The sequence below is a fragment of the Dendrobates tinctorius genome, unplaced genomic scaffold (assembly GCF_039654945.1).
Source record: "Dendrobates tinctorius isolate UK_male_01 unplaced genomic scaffold, ASM3965494v1 ptg000079l, whole genome shotgun sequence".
In the NCBI taxonomy this organism is placed as follows: domain Eukaryota; kingdom Metazoa; phylum Chordata; class Amphibia; order Anura; family Dendrobatidae; genus Dendrobates; species Dendrobates tinctorius.
This window is the reverse complement of record NW_027361747.1, coordinates 29,322,233-29,344,496: the sequence shown is the minus strand read 5'-3', so window position 1 is coordinate 29,344,496 and position 22,264 is coordinate 29,322,233. Positions and strand designations below refer to the sequence as shown.

At 43.9% G+C, this 22,264-nt stretch overlaps 1 protein-coding gene across 7 annotated transcripts in view; it reads right to left on the bottom strand.

Annotated features, from left to right (window-relative positions):
- Positions 1–22,264, bottom strand: part of PCM1 (pericentriolar material 1) — a 224,952-nt gene that overhangs the window by 21,653 nt on the left and 181,035 nt on the right. For all 7 annotated transcript variants that reach the window (XM_073583641.1, XM_073583639.1, XM_073583635.1 and 4 more), the window contains exons 15-21: positions 13,730–13,914; positions 12,486–12,713; positions 10,452–10,674; positions 5,208–5,353; positions 4,590–4,783; positions 4,284–4,455; positions 3,665–3,999 (exon numbers count right to left, since the gene is read on the bottom strand). In XM_073583641.1, coding sequence (XP_073439742.1) covers positions 3,665–3,999; positions 4,284–4,455; positions 4,590–4,783; positions 5,208–5,353; positions 10,452–10,674; positions 12,486–12,713; positions 13,730–13,914 — 1,483 coding nt within the window. The remainder of the gene's footprint in view (positions 1–3,664; positions 4,000–4,283; positions 4,456–4,589; positions 4,784–5,207; positions 5,354–10,451; positions 10,675–12,485; positions 12,714–13,729; positions 13,915–22,264) is intronic.

The following is a 22,264-nucleotide window of genomic DNA, read 5'->3' as shown; positions in this document are numbered from 1 at the left end:
GGGCGCTGCGGGTCCCGCCTTGGTGGTTCACGTATGCCACAGCCGTGGCATTGTCCGACTGTATCCGTATGTGCGAGGCTGCAAGCAAGTGATGAAAGGCTCCCAGTGCCAAGAGGATGGCCCTGATTTCCAGAATATTGATGGGCAATGTCACTTCCCTCGGTGACCACTTGCCTTGTGCCCTGTGATGTAGGTGCACCGCCCCCCAGCCTGTCAGGCTTGCATCGGTAGTCAGGATCTTCCATTGTCCTGAGAGAAAGGGCTTCCCTCGTGAAAGCGAGGTTGGTTTGAGCCACCAATGTAGGGACCTCCTGGTTGACGACGTCAACCTGAACTCCCTGTCGAGGGAGAAGGGATTCCTGTCCCAAGATCTGAGTATGGCTAGTTGAAGGACCCGGAGGTGAAACTGGGAAAATGGCACTGCCTCTATTGCTGCTGCCATCCGGCCGAGGACTCTCATGGCAAACCGGAGAAATCGAGGAGGACTGCGAAGGAGTGTACGAACTCCCAGACGGATTGCCAGTGTCTTGTCCTTGGGAAGGAGCACCAGGCCCCTGGAGGTGTCGAATAACATTCCCAGGAATGTTAGAGTCTGACTTGGGATAGTCGACGATTTCTGTAGGTTGACTAGCCATCCCAGACGACTCAGTGTGTCTATTGTGATTGAGACACTGACCTCGCAGTCTTTGAAAGTGGGAGACTTGATGAGGAGGTCGTCCAGGTACGGGATGACTAGAATGCCTCTTGAGTGCAGAGCGTCCATGGTGGCCGCCATGACTTTGGTGAACGTTCTTGGAGCCGTGGCGAGTCCGAACGGAAGGGCGACAAACTGGTAGTGGTTTTGGTTGATCGCGAACCTGAGAAACCTTTGGTGGGCGGGGGCAATTGGTATGTGCAGATACGCATCCTGTATGTCTATGGAGGCAAGGTATTCTCCCTGCTCCATGGATGCAATGATGGACCGGAGGGACTCCATGCGGAAATGACGGACCCGTACGTAATTGTTGAGCTGTTTTAGGTCCAGTATGGGTCGGACGCTGCCTCCTTTCTTGGGGACTACGAACAGATTTGAGTAGAACCCTCGGAATCTCTCGTTCGCAGGAACCGGCACCACAACTCCTGCTTGAAGGAGAGAGGAGACCGCTTGGTGGAAAGCACGAGCCTTGTCTGGTAGTGTTGGAGGAATAGAGAGGAAGAACCGGTTCGGTGGAGCGGAAGTGAACTCTATCTTGTATCCGGAAGACACTATTTCCCTGACCCACCTGTCTTCTGTAATAGGCAGCCAGACTTGCTGAAAGAGTAAAAGGCGGCCGCCTACTGGTGGGGTGTCTTCCGGAGTTCGTGAGTCATGATGGAGCGAAGTTCTGAGGTTTTCCTCCCTTGGGTTTCGCTTGGCCTGCTTTCGACTGCCAAGACCTGTCCGGTCGCTGCTGGGTCCATGGGTTGTCCCTGTGTGGAGAGCGGTTACGGTTTTGCGCTGGGCGCGAAACGGACCAGCCCGAGGAATTCCGAAAGGATCGCAATCGTGTCTGGTTTCTTCGTTTAAACGTGCGTTTCGGTTTTAGTTGAGGGAGAGAGGTACTCTTACCCCCAGTGGCATTGGCTATCATTGTGTCCAACTTTTCGCCGAAAAGTCTTCCAGTAAGATACGGAAGTCGCGTGAGGGACTTCTTTGAGGCCGCATCCGCTTTCCATTCTCGCAGCCAGAGGATGCGTCGGATCGTGATGGCGTTTGATGCTATTCCTGCTACACCTCTTGCGGAATCCAGGGCTGCATGAATCATGTAGTCTGCTACCACTGCTATCTGGACCGCTTGGTCCGAGAGCTCAGGATTTGAAGCTTGAAGACCCTCCTGTAGTTTTTTGGCCCAAGCCAGGATGGCCTTGGCCGCCCACACTGAAGCAAACGCAGGGCCCAGAGAGGCGCCTGCCGCTTCGAAAATAGAACGAGCCATGCGTTCTACTTGCCGGTCTGCTGCGTCCCTGAGAGTTGAGCTATCTGGCAGAGAGAGTAAGGTCTGCGCTGCTAGCCTCGAAACCGGGGGGTCCACTTCAGGTGGATCTGTCCATTGTTTGGTGTCTGTCTGTGGGAAGGGGTACTTCGCTTCCAAATATTTGCGAATAGCAAATTTTTTCTCAGGCTGCGCAAACTGTTTGGTAAGTATTTTCTCAAACTCATGGCGATTAGGGAAGACCTTAGGTGGTTTCTGAACACTTTCGAAGCAAATCCTATGTTCAGGGACTTCCGGGGCCGACTCTGGAATTTTTAGCACCCGATGGATGGCAGAGATTATGTCCTCAACTAGCGCTGTATTGCTAGGGGGAGAAGGTACCACGGACCTCTCCGTCTCGTTATCTGAGTCGGAGTCACAGATGCCCTCCGAATCCTGTGCCTCGCTAAGGTGATCCCTGGAAGGCGACCTGGGGCGGGGGTCTTCTGTGATGGGGGATCTCTGTGGTAAATTGCACTGTCTGTCTGTGACAGGAGACTGCCTAGGAGACCTGGAATGACGCTGTCTCTCCCTGGAGGGGGACGACCTTGTACTATAGGATGACTCAGGTGATCGAGACCTGTGGGTCCGCTTACGTCTGTGATCCCAAAAAAATGGCCACCGGGACTCTGAGGAGAGGGAGGAGGAGGCGGAGAGCTGAAAAGGGCGCGCTGGGCTGTGTAAAAACGCGCCCTTTCTGCCTCAATCCGCCCCTTCTATGACACTCCAGTGTGTCATTTTAGTCATCCGGGGGGCGGGCCGGGGGGCGGGGAAAAGGCGGCGGCTTCGGCTAGGCCGAAGCCGCGGTCTAAATTAGAGGCCTGATGCCCAGGAGGGCTCCAGAGCGGCGCGGTAGTCCGGGGGGGGGGGCAGATTTGTACCAAACCCCCCCAGAATGGTCGACTGGATAGCGGTGGGGGTAGCAGGGGTAGCGGTTCCTGTATGGGGGGCCCCCGGAGCGCTATCAAGCCGCTGCTGCTGCAGAGACAGGGACGCAGAAAAGCCCTGTCTCTGCTGTGCCATCCAGTCCGCACCCTCCCCGGCCCCAACAGGATCCCTCAGCTGGTCTGGGGTCCCTGGAAGCTGCGGAATGCTGCCTGTACTCCGACCCTACCTGAGGCGTCTCAACCTAATGCCCCCTGCGGGGGATTAGGGAGGGTGCGTCTGTCACCGTCAGGGGGTCTTCATCCTCTCCTCAACCTCAACCCAGACCCCAAAGGGGTTGGGGAAGGAGGGGGGTCTCGACCTCGAACCAGGACCCGAGGGACTGGGAAGGGAGCGACATGGGGAATAGCCACCTCGACCTCAACCGGGTACCCCTAATGGGGGACCGAGGAGGGAGCCATGCCGGGAGTCTCGCTGGAGACCCGCTTTTCTTCATCTGTAGTCCTTTGGAAAAAAAATCCAGGAAAAAGACGGAGTAAAAAAAATTCTTATGTGTGCCTCCTGCGACACTAAGCAAAAACTGGAGAAGGCTGACGCCGTCCAGGGGTGTATACTGCAGAGGAGGAGCCAAAGTTAATCTTTTTCAGATTATGCATAGTGTCGCCTCCTAGTGGACTGCAGCATAACACCCATGGTTCTGTGTCCCCCAATGAGGCGACAGAGTAATATACAAAACATAACATAAAATTTAGTGTCTTTGTTTGCCAACCAAAATAATATAAACTTACCCTGGTTTTTCAATCCTTTACTTTTCTGATGGAAAACTTTTCTTTTTTTACTCTTAGCCTTTGGGGTTTTGTCCTTGGACGCCAGGCTTGCTTGAGCTGAGGCTTTTCGTGATTTGAACGTTTTAGTTACGGTTGTAGGATCCTCTGGATCCGGCAGACTGCTCATACTCTCCACTGACTCTTCATCATACGGCCTCAATTGTTTGACAGCGTTTACAAAGGCTGAAGGTCCAGGGTCCAAAAAGGGAGAGGTTTTACCTTGGTCTTTGTTCTGGTTTTCTAAACGGTGACCTCTTGTGTGTTCTCCATCATCAGAGGCTTTAGGAGTGGTTGTTCTAAGGAATAAAATAACATTAGGTAGTGTTGAGAAATTATATCGGGAGATGTAGACTGCAGGCCAGCATTGGAGAAAATGTTATGCATTGAAAAGTTACACCCCTATGTCTAATATACCAGGACTGTATCAATAGGAGTCAATCATACAATTAGTAACATTGAAAGTCCATATTGTGAGTTAGCAGCTAATGCATTGTACCAGACATATGATAAATAATTGGGTAACCCAAATAAAATAAAGGCTTGCAAAACTGTTAGTTTTACGGAAGAAAAATAATCAGACCTTTGCACATCGGCGGTACTGGATGCATTACTTTCGAAAGGCTTGGGAAAGGCCATGTACTCTGTTTTCCCTGAAGTGTTGGGATCATGAGGTTGGAGCGGTATGTCAGGCTGAGAGGCAGAATTCGTCATGAAGTCTCCAAACCCAGGTTGATTCAAATTAAAATTCATACCTGTGTCAAAATCAATAGGAGGAGCAAAAGCAAATTACATACGAATGCTACACAAATGATTCATAATGTACAACAGAAAGTAGCTGCACAGGAAAATAGCACGTAACAGAATAGACCAAACTAAAATAAAATACCTGGCATCATGTTAGGAAAACTTCCAAATGGAGGCATGTTAAACACATTCATGGGAGGAGGGAGGAAGCTGAAATTATTAAATATATTGGGGGTGGAAGGTGGAGGGGCGCTGCTGCTTCTCTCTTGTCTTTGTTGTGAGTTTTGCTGGAAGTGTTCCTGCTGCTGACACATATCATTTAACATTTGTTTTAGCCTGAAGAAGTAAAGGAGGAAACATTAACTACAGAAGTGAACCCCTTTACAGCCCAAAAAGTTCACAGGACTGTAAAAATTTTTTTTTGTTAATGTAAAAATTACCATTTACGCATGGTAATAGCACAAAAGAAAAAAGGTCTAAAAGACAAAAATGCAGCAAAATCGGCATGTAAACATAGCTTAACTCTGCTCTTTAACACGAAAATAATACCATGCTACCGAGCGGCCCTTTCTCTACAAACAGTTATATGCGATGCAATAAGCTTTCTAGCCGCATGACTGAAGTTCTGCAAATATACTTAAATGATAAATAAAGACAAGCTTTTTAGAGTAATGTTATAAATCCAATAAATGTCTGATGAACAGACAAGAAGCCTCCATGATCCAGTACTCAAACATTACTGTAACAGCTGGGCACGTACCTGAGAACATTGTTTTGCTGCCAGTTTAGCTGAGTGTAACACTGATTCAGCTGGTGCATTATCAGGTGCACTTGAGGAGTTCCCACGCTACTTGGCATCACGCTGTATGGATTTGTGAACAAGCTTTGCAAGAGGTAGGAAAGGGACTTAAAAAAAAAAAAAAAAAAGAAAAAAAAAAGAATTATATGACACTTGCAAGTTCATTTCTCTCTGACGTGAAATAGGTGGATTTGCACCTATACTTATCTTCTCATATCATCTATCCACGTTTTTACAGTGCCCTAAACCTTGGTGGTCCTGACCTAAGCAATCACTGCCCACAGATCAATATGTAAAACACTGACCAGCTCGCTCCTTTTCTCCGCAGACAGTGAAAGCGCTCAACGCATGAGCAGAAAAAGGCGGCAAAGTACCGCAATCCAAAAAAGTCAAGACAGTGCAAAAAACAAAAATGAGATTGCAATGATTTAGAAATGTCTAATAGTCACATTTTATTCACAATATAAAACATATCAGAAAGTGAAATTTAGACATAATTTACTTCATTTGAAAACACTAACTAATTTAGAAATAAATAGTGTTGGGACAGGGTTAATGAAAGGCTGATGAAGTAAATGGTACCAGTGAGAAACAGCTGGTGGGTCAATTTTTAACTAAATGATCAAGGTGACATCAATGCACATCTGTCCAAACACTGAGGGTATGTGCACACGTTGCAGATTTGGCCCTGCAGATCAGCAGCAGTTTTCCACGCGGTGTACAGTACCACGTATACCTATGGAAAACCAAATCCGCTGTGCATACGCTGAGGAAAACTCCACGCAGATTTGCAGCGGTTTATTTTCTGCAGCATGTCAATTCTTTGTGCGGAATCCGCAGCGTTTTTACACCTCTTCCATTATAGGAATCTACAGGTGTAAAAACGCAGGGGAAATACACAAAATCTGCAGAAAATCAGCAGGAAATCCACAGGTCATTTTACCTGCAAATTTAGCAAAATCTGCGCGGAAAAATCCGCAGCCAAATCCGCAACATGTGCATATACCCTGACAAATATGGTTTGGACTGGCCGCGGTTCTCATGACCGCAGCATGAAAGCCTCATAGAAATATATGATGCTGTGAATCTTAGGACAGGAGAGCTGCAACCAGTCCGTGCATTGTGGTCCGAGATAGGACAGATTTGCACGGACGTCTACATGAGCCCTAAGTCATGTCACTGTGTATAAAAGAAGTAGAAAAATGCAAGACATCCCAGACCCAAGTACCCCACACAGTGCATAACCATATACGATAAATGACAATAGAATGCTTAATACAATATACAGCTCTGGCAAAAATCAAGAGACCACTGCAACATTTTCAGTTAGCCTGATTTTTCTCTTTATAGGTATATTTTTGAGTACAAGGTAAATTGTTCTTTTAGTCTATAAACTACTGACAACATGTCTCCAAATTTCCAAGCACTAAATTTTGTAATTTTTTTCTAAGAATGAGAAATGGTCAAAATTAAACATAATAACCATTGCTTTCAGACATCAAATAATGCAAAGAAAACAAGTTCCTAATCATTTAGAAACAACAATACTAATGTTTTAACTCAGGAAGAGTTCAGAAATCAATAATCTGTGGAATAATGATGATTTTTAATCACAGCTTTCATGCGTCTTAGCACGCTTTCCACTAGTCTTTCACACTGCTTCTGGCGCAAAAATTTAAGCAGTTCTTCTTTGTGTGATGGCTTGTGACTATCCCTCATCTTCATTATTACATTCCAGAGGTTTTCAATGGGGTTCAGGTCTGGATAATGGGCTGCCCATGACAGGGTTTTGATATGGTGGTCTCTTAATTTTTGCCAGAGCTGTATATTGCACGTGACCGTAAGTAATGAGGAAATAAATCATGAACAAAACCGACAAAAGGATATAGAAAGGGGAAAAAATAATAATAAACCCCCTCTCTTTATAAATGCTTGGAACAAGGCCAAGATAGTATAAGGATAAGACCTAGATCTGGAAAGTCTCCAAGATCAAGAATAGAGGTATTATGAAGGAGCATCCAACATTTGACAGCCAAAGAAACCAGCCTATGTAATAGTGGGTGTAGGCATGGTAAATCAAAGAAGGCTGTTCACAAAAAGTAGCTCCACACTGCAAGGGAACACAATGTATGGGTACTAGGACTGGCATATTTGCAATTCTCCAGAAAAAAAGCCTGGTCTGGATGTTACAAAATGGTCATTGCAGCTGTAGATTAAATTCACTAAAAGATACAGTTTCTACAATGGGGTCACTTCTGGGATTTTTCAGCTGTTCTGACACCTTCAGGGCTCCGCAAATGTCACACGCAAACTATTCTACCAAAATCTGTGCTCAAAAAGCTAAATAGCGCTCCTTCCTTCTCAGCCCTGACATGTGGCCGAAAAGTAATTTTTGACAAATTATGGGGCAGCATTGTGTCGAGAAATTACGACATAAATTGTGCGGTCCAATTTCACCTATTAACCCTTGTGTACATGAAAAATTTGCAGCACACACAAAAATTACATTTTTAACACTAAAATAACACTAAAATGTCATATTTCCACATCTCAATGTTATAGAATTCTGTGAAGCACCTATGGATTCAAAATACTCACTACACCCGTAGATGAATTCCTTTCAAGTTCTAGTTATCAAAATGTGGTAGGGTTTCTGCTGTTTTTCACATGTCAGGGGCTCTTGAAATGCGACATGGCATTCATAATCTATCCCAATCTATCCCTTTCCTTTTTTTAGCCCTGCCATGTGCCCAAGAAGAAGTTTTTGACCACATATGGGATATCATCACGTTCGTGACAAATTGCTCACCAAATTATGAGGTTCGTTTTCTCCCATTATCCATTGTGAAAATTACAAATTTGGGGCTAAAGACATTTTTGTGGAAAAAAATGAAAATTTTCAATATGACAACCTAATATCAAATTCTGTGTAGTACTTGTGGGTTCAAAATGTTCACTAAACCTTTTGATATAATCCCTGAGGGGTGTAGCTTTCAAAATGGGGTCACTTGTGGGTTGTTTTTTTTTGACTGTTTAGGCACATCAGGGGCTCCCCCAAATGCAACATGACACCCGCAGACCATTCCATCAAAGTCTGCATTCCAACACATGACTCTTTGCTTTCTGAGCCCTGCCGTGCACCCAAACAGTAGTTTTCCTCCTCATATGGGGTATCAGCGTACTCAGGAGAAACTGCACAACAAATTTTAGAGGTACATTTTTTCTGAAGCACCTGAAGGGATAATAAACTTCCTCAATGTGGTTTTGAGTACTTTGAGGGAGGGGTGTAGTTGTTTAGAATGGTGTCAGTTGGGTACTTTCTTTCACATAGGCTCCTCAAAGTCCCTTCCAATGTGACGTGGTCACTAAAAATGGTTAAATTTTGGTGGAAAAATTAGAAATTGCTGATCAACTTTTAACCTTTTAACTTCCTAACCAAAAAAATGCTTAAAAAATGATGCAGATGTAAAGTAAACATATGGGAAACATTATTAACTATTTTGTGTAACATAACTTTATGATTTTGGGGCATAAGAATTTAACATTTGAAAAATGCAAAGTCTTTTACATTTTTGTCAAATTTTCTATATTTTCACAAATAAATGCAAGTCACATCGAACAAATTTTGCCACTATTATGAAGTACAATATGTCACGAGAAAACATTCTCCGAATCAGTGGGATCCACTGATGCGTTCCAAGTTATTACCTCAGATTTAAAAAATTTGGCCTGGTCATTAAGGCTAGGTTCATACTGCGTTATGGTGCTGCGTTTAACGCATTTGTTACATAGCGGCATTAACGCTATGTAACGGATGCATTAACGCATCCATTGACTGCCATAACGTAGCGCATCGCTAACGCATGTCATAACTGGCATGCGTTAGCAATGTTCCGTCATTCTGTGACGGACCCTCAGACGCGGCCTGCAGCGTTCGAGGGTCCGTCACTGCTAGCGCAGATGAAGCATCATAAAAAAATAAGAAATAGCGTTAGCGCAGTCCGTTAACGCATGCGTTGTACCAACTGCTCTAACGCAGTATGAGCCTAGCCTAAGGTAAAAATTGGCCTAGTCACTAAGGTGTTAAATATCCAGGCGGTCCAGCTCTTGCACTGCAGTGATGTTGTCAAAAGTAGAAGCATAAAAACGCAGCTCCATGTCAGACACCTGGAGTCCCCATAGAGAATTGATGGTTTAATAATACTTGTACCTTCTACATCGCTGAATACACGGCTCTAAAGAGGTGTTATGTACACAGTAATGGGAAACGCCAACTGTGCTTCCTCCTCCATACACCACGGACATGTGATCATTGTGTATAATGCAGCAGCAAGAGCTGCTAGGTTAAAGGAGACCCAGACAGCTCTGCTATGCAGAATTTCCCCTTTAACTGTGGCTAATAAAACAGCCCCAGTTACAAGGGAAATGAGATGAAAATAAAAAACAAAAATAAATCTTAGTGGTGAGAGCAAAATGTGTAAAATAAATGAAAAATAAATAAAAAGGTTAAAAAAAAAAAAAAAAAAAAAAAAATGCCACTGTCAATCCAAAATGTTGTTGCTAGTTTCACCCCCATAAATATATAAAAAACTATTTGTTACACAACGGGGAACAAAATTTTAAATACATTTTAGTGGAGAATAGGACAGTGACACAAAAACGAAACCCCATGTATCACACAAAGAAAAGATGCAAAAATTATCTGAGTATCCAAAAGAGAACAAAAATTGACAGCTCTTAAAGCCAGATGTATGAAAAAAACTGAATATGTGCCTGGTCAGAAACAGGGGTAAATGGCCCAGTCTTGAATACATACAGTTACGCTGTTATAGGTTTTGTATCCTCATAATAAATAATAGTGCTGACCTGGAGATTCATACTGTCAGGTGATTTTTTTTTTTTTCCCCCCTCACGATGCATTTCATAAAAACATCACCCAGAAAAACAATGTTACAGACCTTGGAATTCTTTCCCCCCATTGTCCAGTACATTGCTTGGTAAACCGGATGCTAATCATTCAAAAGTACAACTCATACCACAAAAAGATGAAAACAAGGTTTGACATGGCTATGTTGTCGTAAAAATAAAAGGAAAAAACAAAAGTACAAAAAACGTACTCAGGTCTTTAAGGGGGTTAATGAACAGAAATGTACATAGACAACATAAATGAGGTAGAGAGACGAGTCTGAACTCGTCTACACTTACCTGCTGGTCTCGCATCAAAGTCTGACATATATTTGTGCTAAACTCCAGTTGTTTCTTCAGCTGGTTTATCTGCTCCTGCCAATGTTCCTTCTCTTCCACCTGGGAAAGCTCAGAGACCCACTGGACGTTTTCTTGTCGCCTCATGCTAATATTCTGCTGTTGTCTGGTTCTCGGAGAGGGACGGTAATTGCCATCAACAGAATATGAACGCTGGTTTCTCCATCTGGAAGAACAGCATTGAAATATGCATATTGCTATTTTGCATGGCAACATTGCAAATAAAAAAAACTTTGCAAATCATTTTGGCTAAAACGTTGAACTTGATGGACCCGAGTCTCTTTTCCACCTACAGGTGTTTCTCACAAATTAACTTTTTGATATTCTAATTTTAATTCAGTTCTTCAATACAAAAAGTGAAAGTCATACATTATATAGAGATTACAAACAGAGTGATTTATTTCAAGTGTTTATTTCGGTTAATGTTGATGATTATAGCTTACAGCCAATGCAAACCCAAAAGTCATTATCTCAGTAAACTAGAATACTTCATAACACCAGCTTGAAAAATGATTTTAAAATCTGAAATGTTGGCCTACTGAAAAGTATTTTCAATAAATGCACTCAATACTTTGTCGGGGCTCCTTTGTCATCAATTACTGCATCAATATAGCATGATGGCGATCACTGTGGCCCTGCTGAGGTGTTATGGAAGCCCAGGTTACTTTGATAGCAGCCTTCAGCTCATCTGCATTGTTGGGTCTGGTGTCTCACATCTTCCTCTTTACAATACCCGACAGATTCTCTATGGGGTTAAGGTCAGGCGAGTTTGCTGGCCAATCAAGCACAGTGATAAGGTATTGGTACTTTTGGCAGTGTGGACAGGTGACAAGTTCTGTTGGAGAATGAAATTTCCACAACACAGTGGACCTACACCAGCAGATGACATGGCTCCCCCAAACCATCACTGATTGTGGAAACTTCACACTAGACCTCAAGAAGCTTGGATTGTGTGCCTCTCCACTCTTCTTCCACACTCTGGGACCCTGAATTCCAAATGAAATGCAAAATTTACTTTCATTTGAAAACCACACCTTGGACCACTGAGCAACAGTCCAAATCTTTTACTCCCTGGCCCAGGTAAGACGCTCCTGGCATTGTCTATTGGTCATGAGTGGCTTGACACAAGGAATGTGACACTTGAAGCCCATGTCCTGGATACGTCTGTGTTTGGTGGATCTTGAAGCAATGAATAGCAGAAGTCCACTCTTTGTGAATTTCCCCAAAATTTTTGAATGGCCTTTTCTTAATCCTTTCAATGCTGCAGTTATCCCGGTAGCTTGTGCACCTTTTTCTACCACACTTTTTTCCATCCACTCAATTTTCCATTAATATGCTTGGATACAGCACTCTGTAAACAGCCAGCTTCTTTAGCAATGGCCTTTTGTGGCTTACCCTCCTTGTGGAGTGTGTCAGTGACTGCCTTCTGGACATCTGTCAAGTCAGCAGTCTTCCCCATGATTGTGGAGCTACTGAAACAGACTAAGGAACCTTTTTTCAGTGCTTAGGAAAACTTTGCATGTGTTTTTTGTTAATTATTCTAATTTACTGAGGTAATGACTTTTGGGTTTTTATTGGCTGTAATCCATAATCATCAACATTAGCAGAAATAAACATTTGAAATAGATCACTGTTTGTAATGACTCCATATAATGTATGAGTTTCACTTTTTGTAGTCAACTGAAATAAATTAACTTTTTGATCATATTCTAATTTTGTGAGAAGCACCTGTATGTAACAATGTTTCACCTCTACAGCTTTTTTGCCGACTTATGGTATAACAACTGCCTGGTTACAAACAAACTTTTTGACCATGCAACCATACCTTCTTTCATTTGCTCCATACTTCCTAACCTAAACTTTGGGTATACAATGGTATACTTATACTAAAACATGTACATCCTTATAATAGTCATTATACCGAAGAGACAGCTCTCTAAATGTAAACAAGCACGTCAATGATACACGTCTTCTTACTCAGGTTTATTGGCCTTCCCACTGAAAGCACTCTGGTTCATGCCACTTGGGGGATACATGACATTTTCTTGGAATGTGTTTTCTTGCTCATCGTCTTCCTCCTCCTCTTCTGCCTGATTTACATCAGATACGCAAGCTTCATCATCGTCATCACCACCATCATCATCGTCATCATCACCATCATCATCAAGGGCACACTGTGTAGATCCACCCCAAGTTGCCATTGTCCTAGAAACAGAACAAAAAATAATACAGGCTGCAATGAAATATCACTAGGATTAGCTAAAACCACATGCATCACATGGCTACTGCCTCTGTATAATTCTCTCTAGCCCACTGTTACCCAGTTCAGTCCCAAATTAACTCAAATAGTTTTGGTACTCAGAACACATTCTGGAATCGTCAGTGTTATTCTAGTGTGTGAGGAACTAAAGGAGCCACACATGAACAGATCCAAACTGCAATGCCTTTATACATATGTAATAAAAGAAGCCCAACATTATAAGGCCTCAGTACTAAACACTAAATGAGAAATCAGAAGGTGATGTACTGAACAAGGGATTTAGGGCTTGTTCAGACGAGCGTACTATATGGATTTATGCGGCACGGATTGCACACACACCCATTATATCGGCACATGGCCGACTTTCAACATGGACAAATGGTCAATGTGGAAAAAAAATTGCAGCATGCATTACTTTGGTCAGATTTACAGACCAAACTAGTACATGTAAATAGAGCAGGAATCTTCTGCACTCGGTTCAAGTTCTAGTACGGCCGTTTGAACCTGGTCGTAAAGGGAATTTATCAGCAGGTTTTGTTATGGAATCTAGAAGACGCATAATGTAGGAACAGACAATGCTTCCAGCGATGTATCACTTATTGGACTGCTTGGAGCAGTTTTGATAGAATCCCTATTTTTTCGCTGTAGATTTAGCAGTGCTCAAATACATAATGCTGTATTACCCCACCCACAACACTGATTGGCAGATTCCAGCAAGCTGCCAATCAGTGGTGGGGGAGGGGATAAACAGATTAAGCACTGCCCGCCTCAAGACACCTAGTCCTGCAGTGATAATCCCCTGCTGATAAAACACTGATTGTATTCAAACTACAGCAAGCTGCCCAGTAAGTGACATCCCTGTAATCAGGCTCTCAGCCCTCACATAAGGCTGTCCTCAGGTTACATGGCAAAAATCTGATAACAGCTTCCCTATAAGGGGAGATTTGTGTCAAATACTCACCTTTCAGTTCTACTGTGGTGCTGAAGACTGTGTGTGTCAGAGTCATCACTTCTTAAAGAGCCAGCAGAAGCAGTTTCTGAGATTCCTTGTCTTCGCTGATGCTCAGCCATCAATGACTCAAGCTGTTTCCTTCTTTGTCTCAAATCTTCCCTTAAAATTTGATGCCTGCGAATCTCTGACCATACCTGAATACGAGTATGACAGCTTTAGTCTTAACAAAATGTGCAATTTACATAATTAAGGCTACTTTCACACTTGCGTTCTTTCGCGCTGCGCGCGCAGTGCAAGCGCGCATAAAAAAAACCGCATCATGCATTTTTTTATGCGTTTTCTTGTTTTTTGCAAAAAACGCATGCTTTTTTTGCGCATGACCATTCGCACGTCAGCGCTCCCATAGACTTTAATAGGTTTTTGGGTGAATTTCATGCGCATGCGTTTTTTTGAGACAGGTTGGACGCACAAAAAATGCAACAGGATGCATTTTGTGCACCCGAGCGCACACTACAAAAAAACGCATACGCATACAAACACGTGACAATGCGCACCCATGTTAAGTATAGGGAAAAAACGCATGCGCATTTATGCGCAAAAACGCAGCGCAAAAAAACTCCAAGTGTGAAAGTATCCTTAGTGTATATTTATGAAGGAAATACTAAAAGCAGCATCTTTGTGAAAAGAGCTTTAACTGCTTAGTGACTGATACAATATTCACCTTAAACGGAAACCCCAAAACCACCACCATATCATTACTGCACCCTATATGTACTTTATAACAAGCCTTTTTTAGTGGCTTAACCCCTTAAGGTCTATAGATGTGCAGAGTCTGTCATGGCAGTAGGTAACTTCCCGCACCATGACGGACTCTGCACGTCCTGCCTTTGAACTGTCACTGCGTGTAAACACGCAGTTTCAGTTTAGTGCCGACACCTGTCTATGACAGCTGAGAGGCACAGCAAGGGGGGCAGGGACCCTTGCACTCGGTCCCTGCACCCACAGCGCTGTGATTGGTCAGTCAATCTGACAAACCAAACACAGCAGTGATGAGCAGGAGAGGCTGAAATTTGAGCCTCTCCTGCCCTATATCAGTGTAGGAGCTCAGCGCTGCAGTGGCTGAGCGTCCTGCACTGACAGGTAGGAGCGGAGCCTCCACCGCCCCTGGCTGTTAACCCCCTCACTGCTGCGATCGAGCGTGATCGCAGTGTTCAGAGGGGGAGGCAGAGGGTAGGGGGCTCCCTCTGCCTCAGGTCGGCGTCCCCGCGATGTAATCGCGGAGCCCGACCTGTACCATGATGACCCGGAGGTGTCATGACAATCTCCGGGTCATTTACCTACAGAAAGCTGGTGACACCATGCTCACAGCAAGGTGTCACCAGCTTTCAACATTGGTATAATGCATTACAATGCTGGAGCATTGCAATGTATTATACCTAAAGTCAAAGCGAAAGTTAAAGTCCCATAAAGGGACAAGGTTAAAAAAATAACATTTTTTAAAAAAAATATGTAAAAAAATTTAAAAATAATGAAAAATAATTTTAAAAAATCCCTAAAAATTACACATTTTTATGTAAAAATAAATAAAATAAACAAAAACATACACGTTTGGTATCGCCACGTCCGTAAAAATCCCATCTATAAGTGTCACCCTAGTTAACCCCTTCAGTGAACGCTGTAAAAAAAAAAAAAAGTAGCAAATTATACTTTTGATATGATGATACCGCTTGGAAAAAGTGCAATAACACGCGATCAAAAAAACACATATAAATAAACATGGTACCGCTGACATCATCTACCATACAGCATCATTAGCGAAAAAATAAAAGTTATAGCTTGCAGAATAAAGTGATGCAAAAATATTTTTTTTTTAGAAAAGTTTTTATTGTGTAAAAAACACCAAAACATAAAAAAACATGGATTTTTGTGATAACTCACCATAAAATCCTTTTCTCCGAGACGCTCATTGGGGGACACAGATACTGTGGGTATATGAGTCTGCCGCTAGGAGGCTGACACTAAGTGAAAAAAAGAGGTTAGCTCCTCCTCCGCCGCATAAACCCTCTCCCCTATATCGGGCGGAAATCAGTTTGGTGCCAAAGCAGTAGAAGGACAACAAAATCAGCCTTAATACAGGTACAACATGTCCAAAACACCACCCTTATATCAAATTAGTAAATGCATATAAATTTAAACAAAACAAGAGCCAACTGGCTAATAGGGTGGGTGCTGTGTCCCCCAATGAGGGTCTCGGAGAAAAGAATTTTACGGTGAGTTATCACAAAAATCCATGTTTAGGCAGAAAAGGAGGGGCTGGTCTGAGCACCACCTTATCCTTATGTGAGGAATGGGGATTGGCAGGACAGGGCTGCCAGTTCTGAAACCCGCCTGATAGAAGTGATGGCCACTTGGAACACAACTTTCCAGGAAAGGTACCTCAAGGAGATATCCTGAAGCGGTTCAAATGGAGCTTCCTGCAGAACACTTAGGACCAGGTTAAGGTCCCAAGCGTCCATAGGCGCCTTACAGGGAGGTACCAAGTGGGAGACTCCCTGGATGAAAGTCTTCACCTGCAGATTGGTAGCAATTCTGCGCTGGAACAGGATGGATAAGGCCGATATTTGTCTCCTGAGGGAACTTGGGGCTAAGCCAGAGTCTAGGCCCGAATGGAGAAAAGTCAAGATGTTGGGGATCGGGAATCTCAGAGGAGAAACACCGCGGCCTCGACACCAAGCAAAGAACACCTTCCAGGTGTGGTGGTAAATTCGTGCTGAAGCAGGCTTCCAGGCGCTAATCACTGTAGCGACCACCTTGCTCCCGAACCCTGCCTGGGTTAGAATCCAAGATTCAACGGCCATGCCGTCAAACACAGGGCCTCTGAGTTTGTGAAGTACAGTATTCAGATGTACAGGACATCTTATTCTCCGGGATCCATTTTTTGTGCTTGCGACGCCATTTTGCTGTTTACGAGTTAAATTTTGTAACTTAACTAGATGAAAGTTCACGGCTGTTATGAAACCAGACTGTTCTAGCTTGTACAAGATATGAGATATGAGATGAGACCCTAAAAGAATGTGCTATTGTTCTATATTCTACGTCATGCAGCTGGGGACATTTTCCGATTTTCTTGCAATACTATTGGCTTAAATGTTTTACGATTCTATTGGTAGCTGTATACTTTGCATAATTAAACAGAATGCTATGTAATGTGAGATTCAGTAAAGGGGCTCAGTGATCTGCCTCGATCCTCCCGTACAGAGACCCCCGTCTCCGTGTGGTCATTCTCAGTTGCTAGCAACATTCTGTGAACTAATTTGGAAATCACTGGATCAACCGTGAAGGGTTAATTTAGCCCTACCTCCAACAGTCTTGGCGCCCAAACATGGGGCCCCGAGTAGGGACGCCTCTGCCCCCGGAGGACAACAAGACAAAGGACCCTCAGAGCGGACACAGGTGCTGGAAAATTGGGACTGATCACCCCCCCACGACAACCACGGTAAGTTGGCAGTTATACTGTTCAGACTGACCGTTGGTGTGGTTTTCCTGTGCTTGTTGCTGCAAAGAGGATCTGAGGTTTGTCCCTGTGGTGGGGTGATTCATGGGTGGAATCATATAGAGGTGTAGTCCCGTTGGGGGCCCAGTGCTCGAACCGTACCTCATAAGGGACGGACACCCCGGATTGACCAGTGATTGTGACTCTCTTTATAGTCAAAATACCCTGAATTCACTGTTAGTAATCAGGCGTAGTGAGTGATCGAAGACTGGGTAGGATACGTAACTCAGGTATATATAGATAGATATATATATATAACCAGAGGTGTCCGGAGGGATAGTCTGAAACGCCCTCCTCCTTTCACTGAGTACCGCGAATTTTGGGCAATCCCAGAGGGGGATTATTGACCCTGTGGAACAGACTGAGACGGCCGCTCCAGTATTGTGCACAACTAAAGGATATTTAGCTCTAAATGAGAGAATCCGTGGAAGGAAAAGAAGAATTTTGTGGCTTGGCACAAGAATTGTGTGACGAAGGTGTTAGGAAGAACAGAGGAAGTGAATTCTGATTGTTTCTATTACTGCTATGTTGAAGAAGGAAAAATAGTCTATTATTACGGCAAGGACGGGATTGTTTGTGGTTCAAGCAAGTGACTGTGGTGTGAGAATGTGATTGATTAAAGAAGGAACTAAGATCCAGACAATGTGTCAGGCAGACGAATAGTTAAAAGTGATGATTTGAAAGAAGAGGTCTCCCTGCTAGATGACAATTGTACAAGGAGACCGAGAGTCGCAGCCCCCACCTTTTCTTTGTTAAACGCTCACAGTATCTCTTATGAGCCACCGCAGAAGAATTTAACCCGTCTTTTCAGCGTACAGAGAGAAAAAAAACAAAAACAAAAAAAAAACAAAAGCAAACAGCAGCCTCCAGCCCCCACCGCAGCTGCGAGCACACAGTGTGCCCTTCAGCCCACACAGCAAACTCTGCCCCCCCCAGTCTTCAGCTACTGAGAACCTTACTCCTCAGCCCCTCCCTGCTAATTATGGCGCTGTGCCTGACTCGAACATTTTCAGAGATTGTCATTCCCCTGCTATTTTAATCGGAGTAGATGGTAGACCCAATTAATATACTTTTATAAACCCTATTTCTGTGGGACCTTTTCCCAAGGTTACTGTTCAGTTCGTAATCTCTCCCACATGTCCAGTAAATTTACTAGGGGCAGATTTATTATCACAGTTTCGCTCCGGAATACAATTCCAAGATGATGGTCAGATGGTTCTTATGTTATAAAATCCCTATGTAGATGAAGACAGTGAGGAAATCCGTATTTTGCATGCCCTTCCTACAGTTATGATGGCCCTGATAGGCCCAGATCCACCCCCAATATTGCCTGAGGATCAATGACTCACCCCATACCTCTCAGAGATACTATCTAAAATCTGGTCAAAAGGGTCAAATGATATAGGGAAAATGCCTGTAGAACCAGTAAAAGTGTTTCTCAAACCTGGTGCCTAATCCTCATACTCTTTTGTCCCAAATACCCCAGGATGCTGCTTGGTTTACAGTTATTGATCTTACCAACGCCTTCTTTAGCATTCCGTTACCCCCAGACTGCCAGTTTCTATTTGCATTCACTTAGCAGGGACGACAGTTAACATGGACAGTTATGCCACAAGGGGCCCAAAACAGTCCCAACCAGTTTGCAAAAAAAAAAAATATGAGCAGCTGTCTTTTGCCATTTCTGCCATTGCTAGCCTCCTTAAGTATCTGGCAGCACTGAACTGTCGGGTTTCGGCCTCGAAACTTCAGTTCTGCCTTGGTCAAGTGATCTTCTTGGGTCACTGTCTCCTTCAGGGTGCCAGACACTTCGCAGAAGAAAAATAGCTGTCAGCTCCCTTCCTTTCCCAAAAGATGAAACTGAACTCCAGCGTTTTCTTATGCACTTATTATTGTCAGTGGATACCGGATACATCACGCATAATGTAACCCCTTTACAACGCCTTGTAAGACGGTATTATGAACTATAAGGAAAGATGGCAGTGATGAGGATTACCTCCAATATGATTGTTCCCAACTTCTGACTGAAGAAACATCTACTCCACCAAATGTCAGTGAGAATCCACTCCCAAATCCCGATCTGGTGTTATACACGGATGGTTCAAGATATGCTGACGAGTTTGGTAGATTCCACACGGGATACGCTGTTACCACAGAGGACACTGTAGAGCACGCAGCTGCGCTCCCACCCTCACAGTCAGCACAAGAAGCAGAACTCCAGGCTCTGTCTACTGCATGTACTTTGGCCAAGAACAGACGGGCTAATATATACACGGACTCATGGTATGCATTTGGTATTGCTCATGATTTTGGGGCTCTATGGGCCAATCGAGGGTTTATTACTACTGCTGGAACCCCAGTGAAAAATGCTGAAGCTGTTAAAACCCTCATGGACTCGATCAAATTACCTACTCAGGTGGCTATTATCAAAGTTAAGGCGCACGGTCCTAGGAACAGTCCACAGACTGTTGGCAACGCATTTGCGGATGTGCAAGCAAAAGCCGCCGCTCTTCTCCGTTGAACCAACCATACCAACTATGGTGACCACACGCTCTCAGCGTAAACAGTTACAAGAAGCATTGACCCTACAAGAACCTGATGATCTACAACAGACTGAAGTTTTCTGTCGGACCCCGTGAGACCGCTTAATGACAATGCAGAGAATGTCTCCAAAGGAAGAGGTGAAGCAATGGAAGACTGATGGGGCACGTATGGATAATGGTCTCTGGAAAAAGGACCAACTAATGTGTCTCCCTAAGCGGATGTACCCTGCTATTGCCACATGGACCTACACATCGAGGAAAGAATCAGGCCCTCGCACTGGTGCAAAAATTCTACTGGGCCCCGGGTATTTCCACAGTTTTGACAGCGCTCAACCGTGCCTGTAATATCTGGCAGACTTGCAATCCCGGTCAACTTCAACGTGTTCCCCCGAAGCATCTTGCTAAGCCCGACTATCCTTTCCAAAGGCTCCAGGTGGACCATATCACGTTGCCTAAGTCTGGAAGGTATGAATACTGTTTGGTTGTTGTTGACATGTTCTCCAGTTGGCCGGAAGCATTCTCTGTTACCAACATGACTGCAAAAACCACAGCGAAGAAACTGGTGATGGAAGTTATATGCAGATATGGGGTTCCAGAAGTTGTTGAAAGTGATCAAGGTCTGGCCTTTTCTTCTCATGTGTACCAAGAAGTTTTGACAATGCTTGGATCCACTGTAGCCCTCCATACTCCGTACCACCCACAATCCAGTGGGAAAGTTGAGAGGCTGAACGGCACACTGAGGGGACAATTGACCAAAATGATGCAGGAGACTACGGCTCCATGGCCAGAGCTCCTACCCACTGTAGTATACCACATTTGTACTACCCCTATTGCAAAACATGGCCTGTCCCCATATGAGATATTGTTTGGTGCTAGGCCCCCAGTTGCAAACTTCCAGCCCCAGCAGTTATCAGAAAAAACTGACCGTGCTGTTCAATATGTTATTCTGCTTAGTAAAAATCTTGCTAACACCTATGTTCTAGTTTTCTCTTCTTTTCCAGATTCAGCAGAAACCGACACTTGTCATAACCTGAAGCCTGGTGATTTGGTAGTCGTGAAGAGGCATGTCAGGAAGCACGGACTAGAACCCTTGTATGAAGGTCCCTATGAAGTCCTCCTCATCACCCAACAAGCCAATAGCAAATGAAGGGACATGTTTTGGTCTTTCGCATTTTCCATATTACTATTGGTAACCGCATGGGACAGCCTAAATTCCCCAACGTCCTTGAATAATAAGTTTATACAACATCATGAAAAATTACTGAGAGATTTGTTGGACAATTCCCAGTCTCTGGCAGACTGTTGGATTTGCACGTATTCACCAGTGTCAGCCACAAGCATCCCCTTTTTAGCTATCCCTGTTCCACCCGAGGAGTTATTTGCTTGGACTGACTGTTCTGACACACTAGCTAATAATGCCACAGATAATGTTAAGTTATGGAATTTAACTGTTGGTATACCTATTGTGGGATGGGTGGGATACCCCTGGTGGCACGGTAACCTTTCAGGAAGTAATACACAACTTCAATATTTGGCCTACAAAGGAGGGGCATGGGTCCCTAAGAATAAGACTAGTTTAATCAATCTGGGACAAGTTCCAACGTATGGTTTACAAGTCAGTTTCAATGTAACTTCACACTCTACTGATGCTTTCAAACCAATGTTGCTAGAAAGAAGGCTACATAACACGTCATGGGAATATTCTAATTTGTTTCCCCAGGGTTCTAACGAAACCTGTGCCAGTATTCCTGGCAATATATCTTGTAATGAGTCCTCTGAATATGTGCCAGGAACCCCCACTTGTGGAAATCCCCAAGTAGGTTATTGTAGTCCCTTAGGACAATCTCCAGCTTGGTGCATGCTTCAGAATGCATCTGCATTCATAGACTTAGCTCATAGATTGGTACAGCAACATTCAGCCCTATGGGATTTACCTGATGACATGTTCTGGGTATGTGGAGACAATGCTTATAAATGGGTGCCAGTAGGGGTAAGAGGTACTTGTACTCTGGGTCGCTTGACCCGGCCACCTTTGTTATTCCGAACAAACAGTTGGATACACAGGCTATACCCAAACATACATTATACAAAAGAGCTGCGGACAATTCACCCCGCCCTTCAGGGAGACCACATATAGTGCAGATGAGTGAGGCCAATAAAATTGTCAGTTCCATTTTCATTTACCCTATGATTACACAAATGTGGGATAAATTCGTTAGGGCCACAGACTATCTAGATGATCAAATTTGGGATATATTGGATATACTTAATACTACTGTTGCTGTCCAAAATCAACTTATTATAGTCACTAATCAACATACTATAGTGCTGGACTACTTAACAGCAGCGCAAGGTGGTATGTGTCAGGTCATTGGACCCGCTTGCTGTCATTATATAGATCCTAACAGTACTATGAAGTTAAGGTTAAAGTTAGAAGACATTCAAAGACTC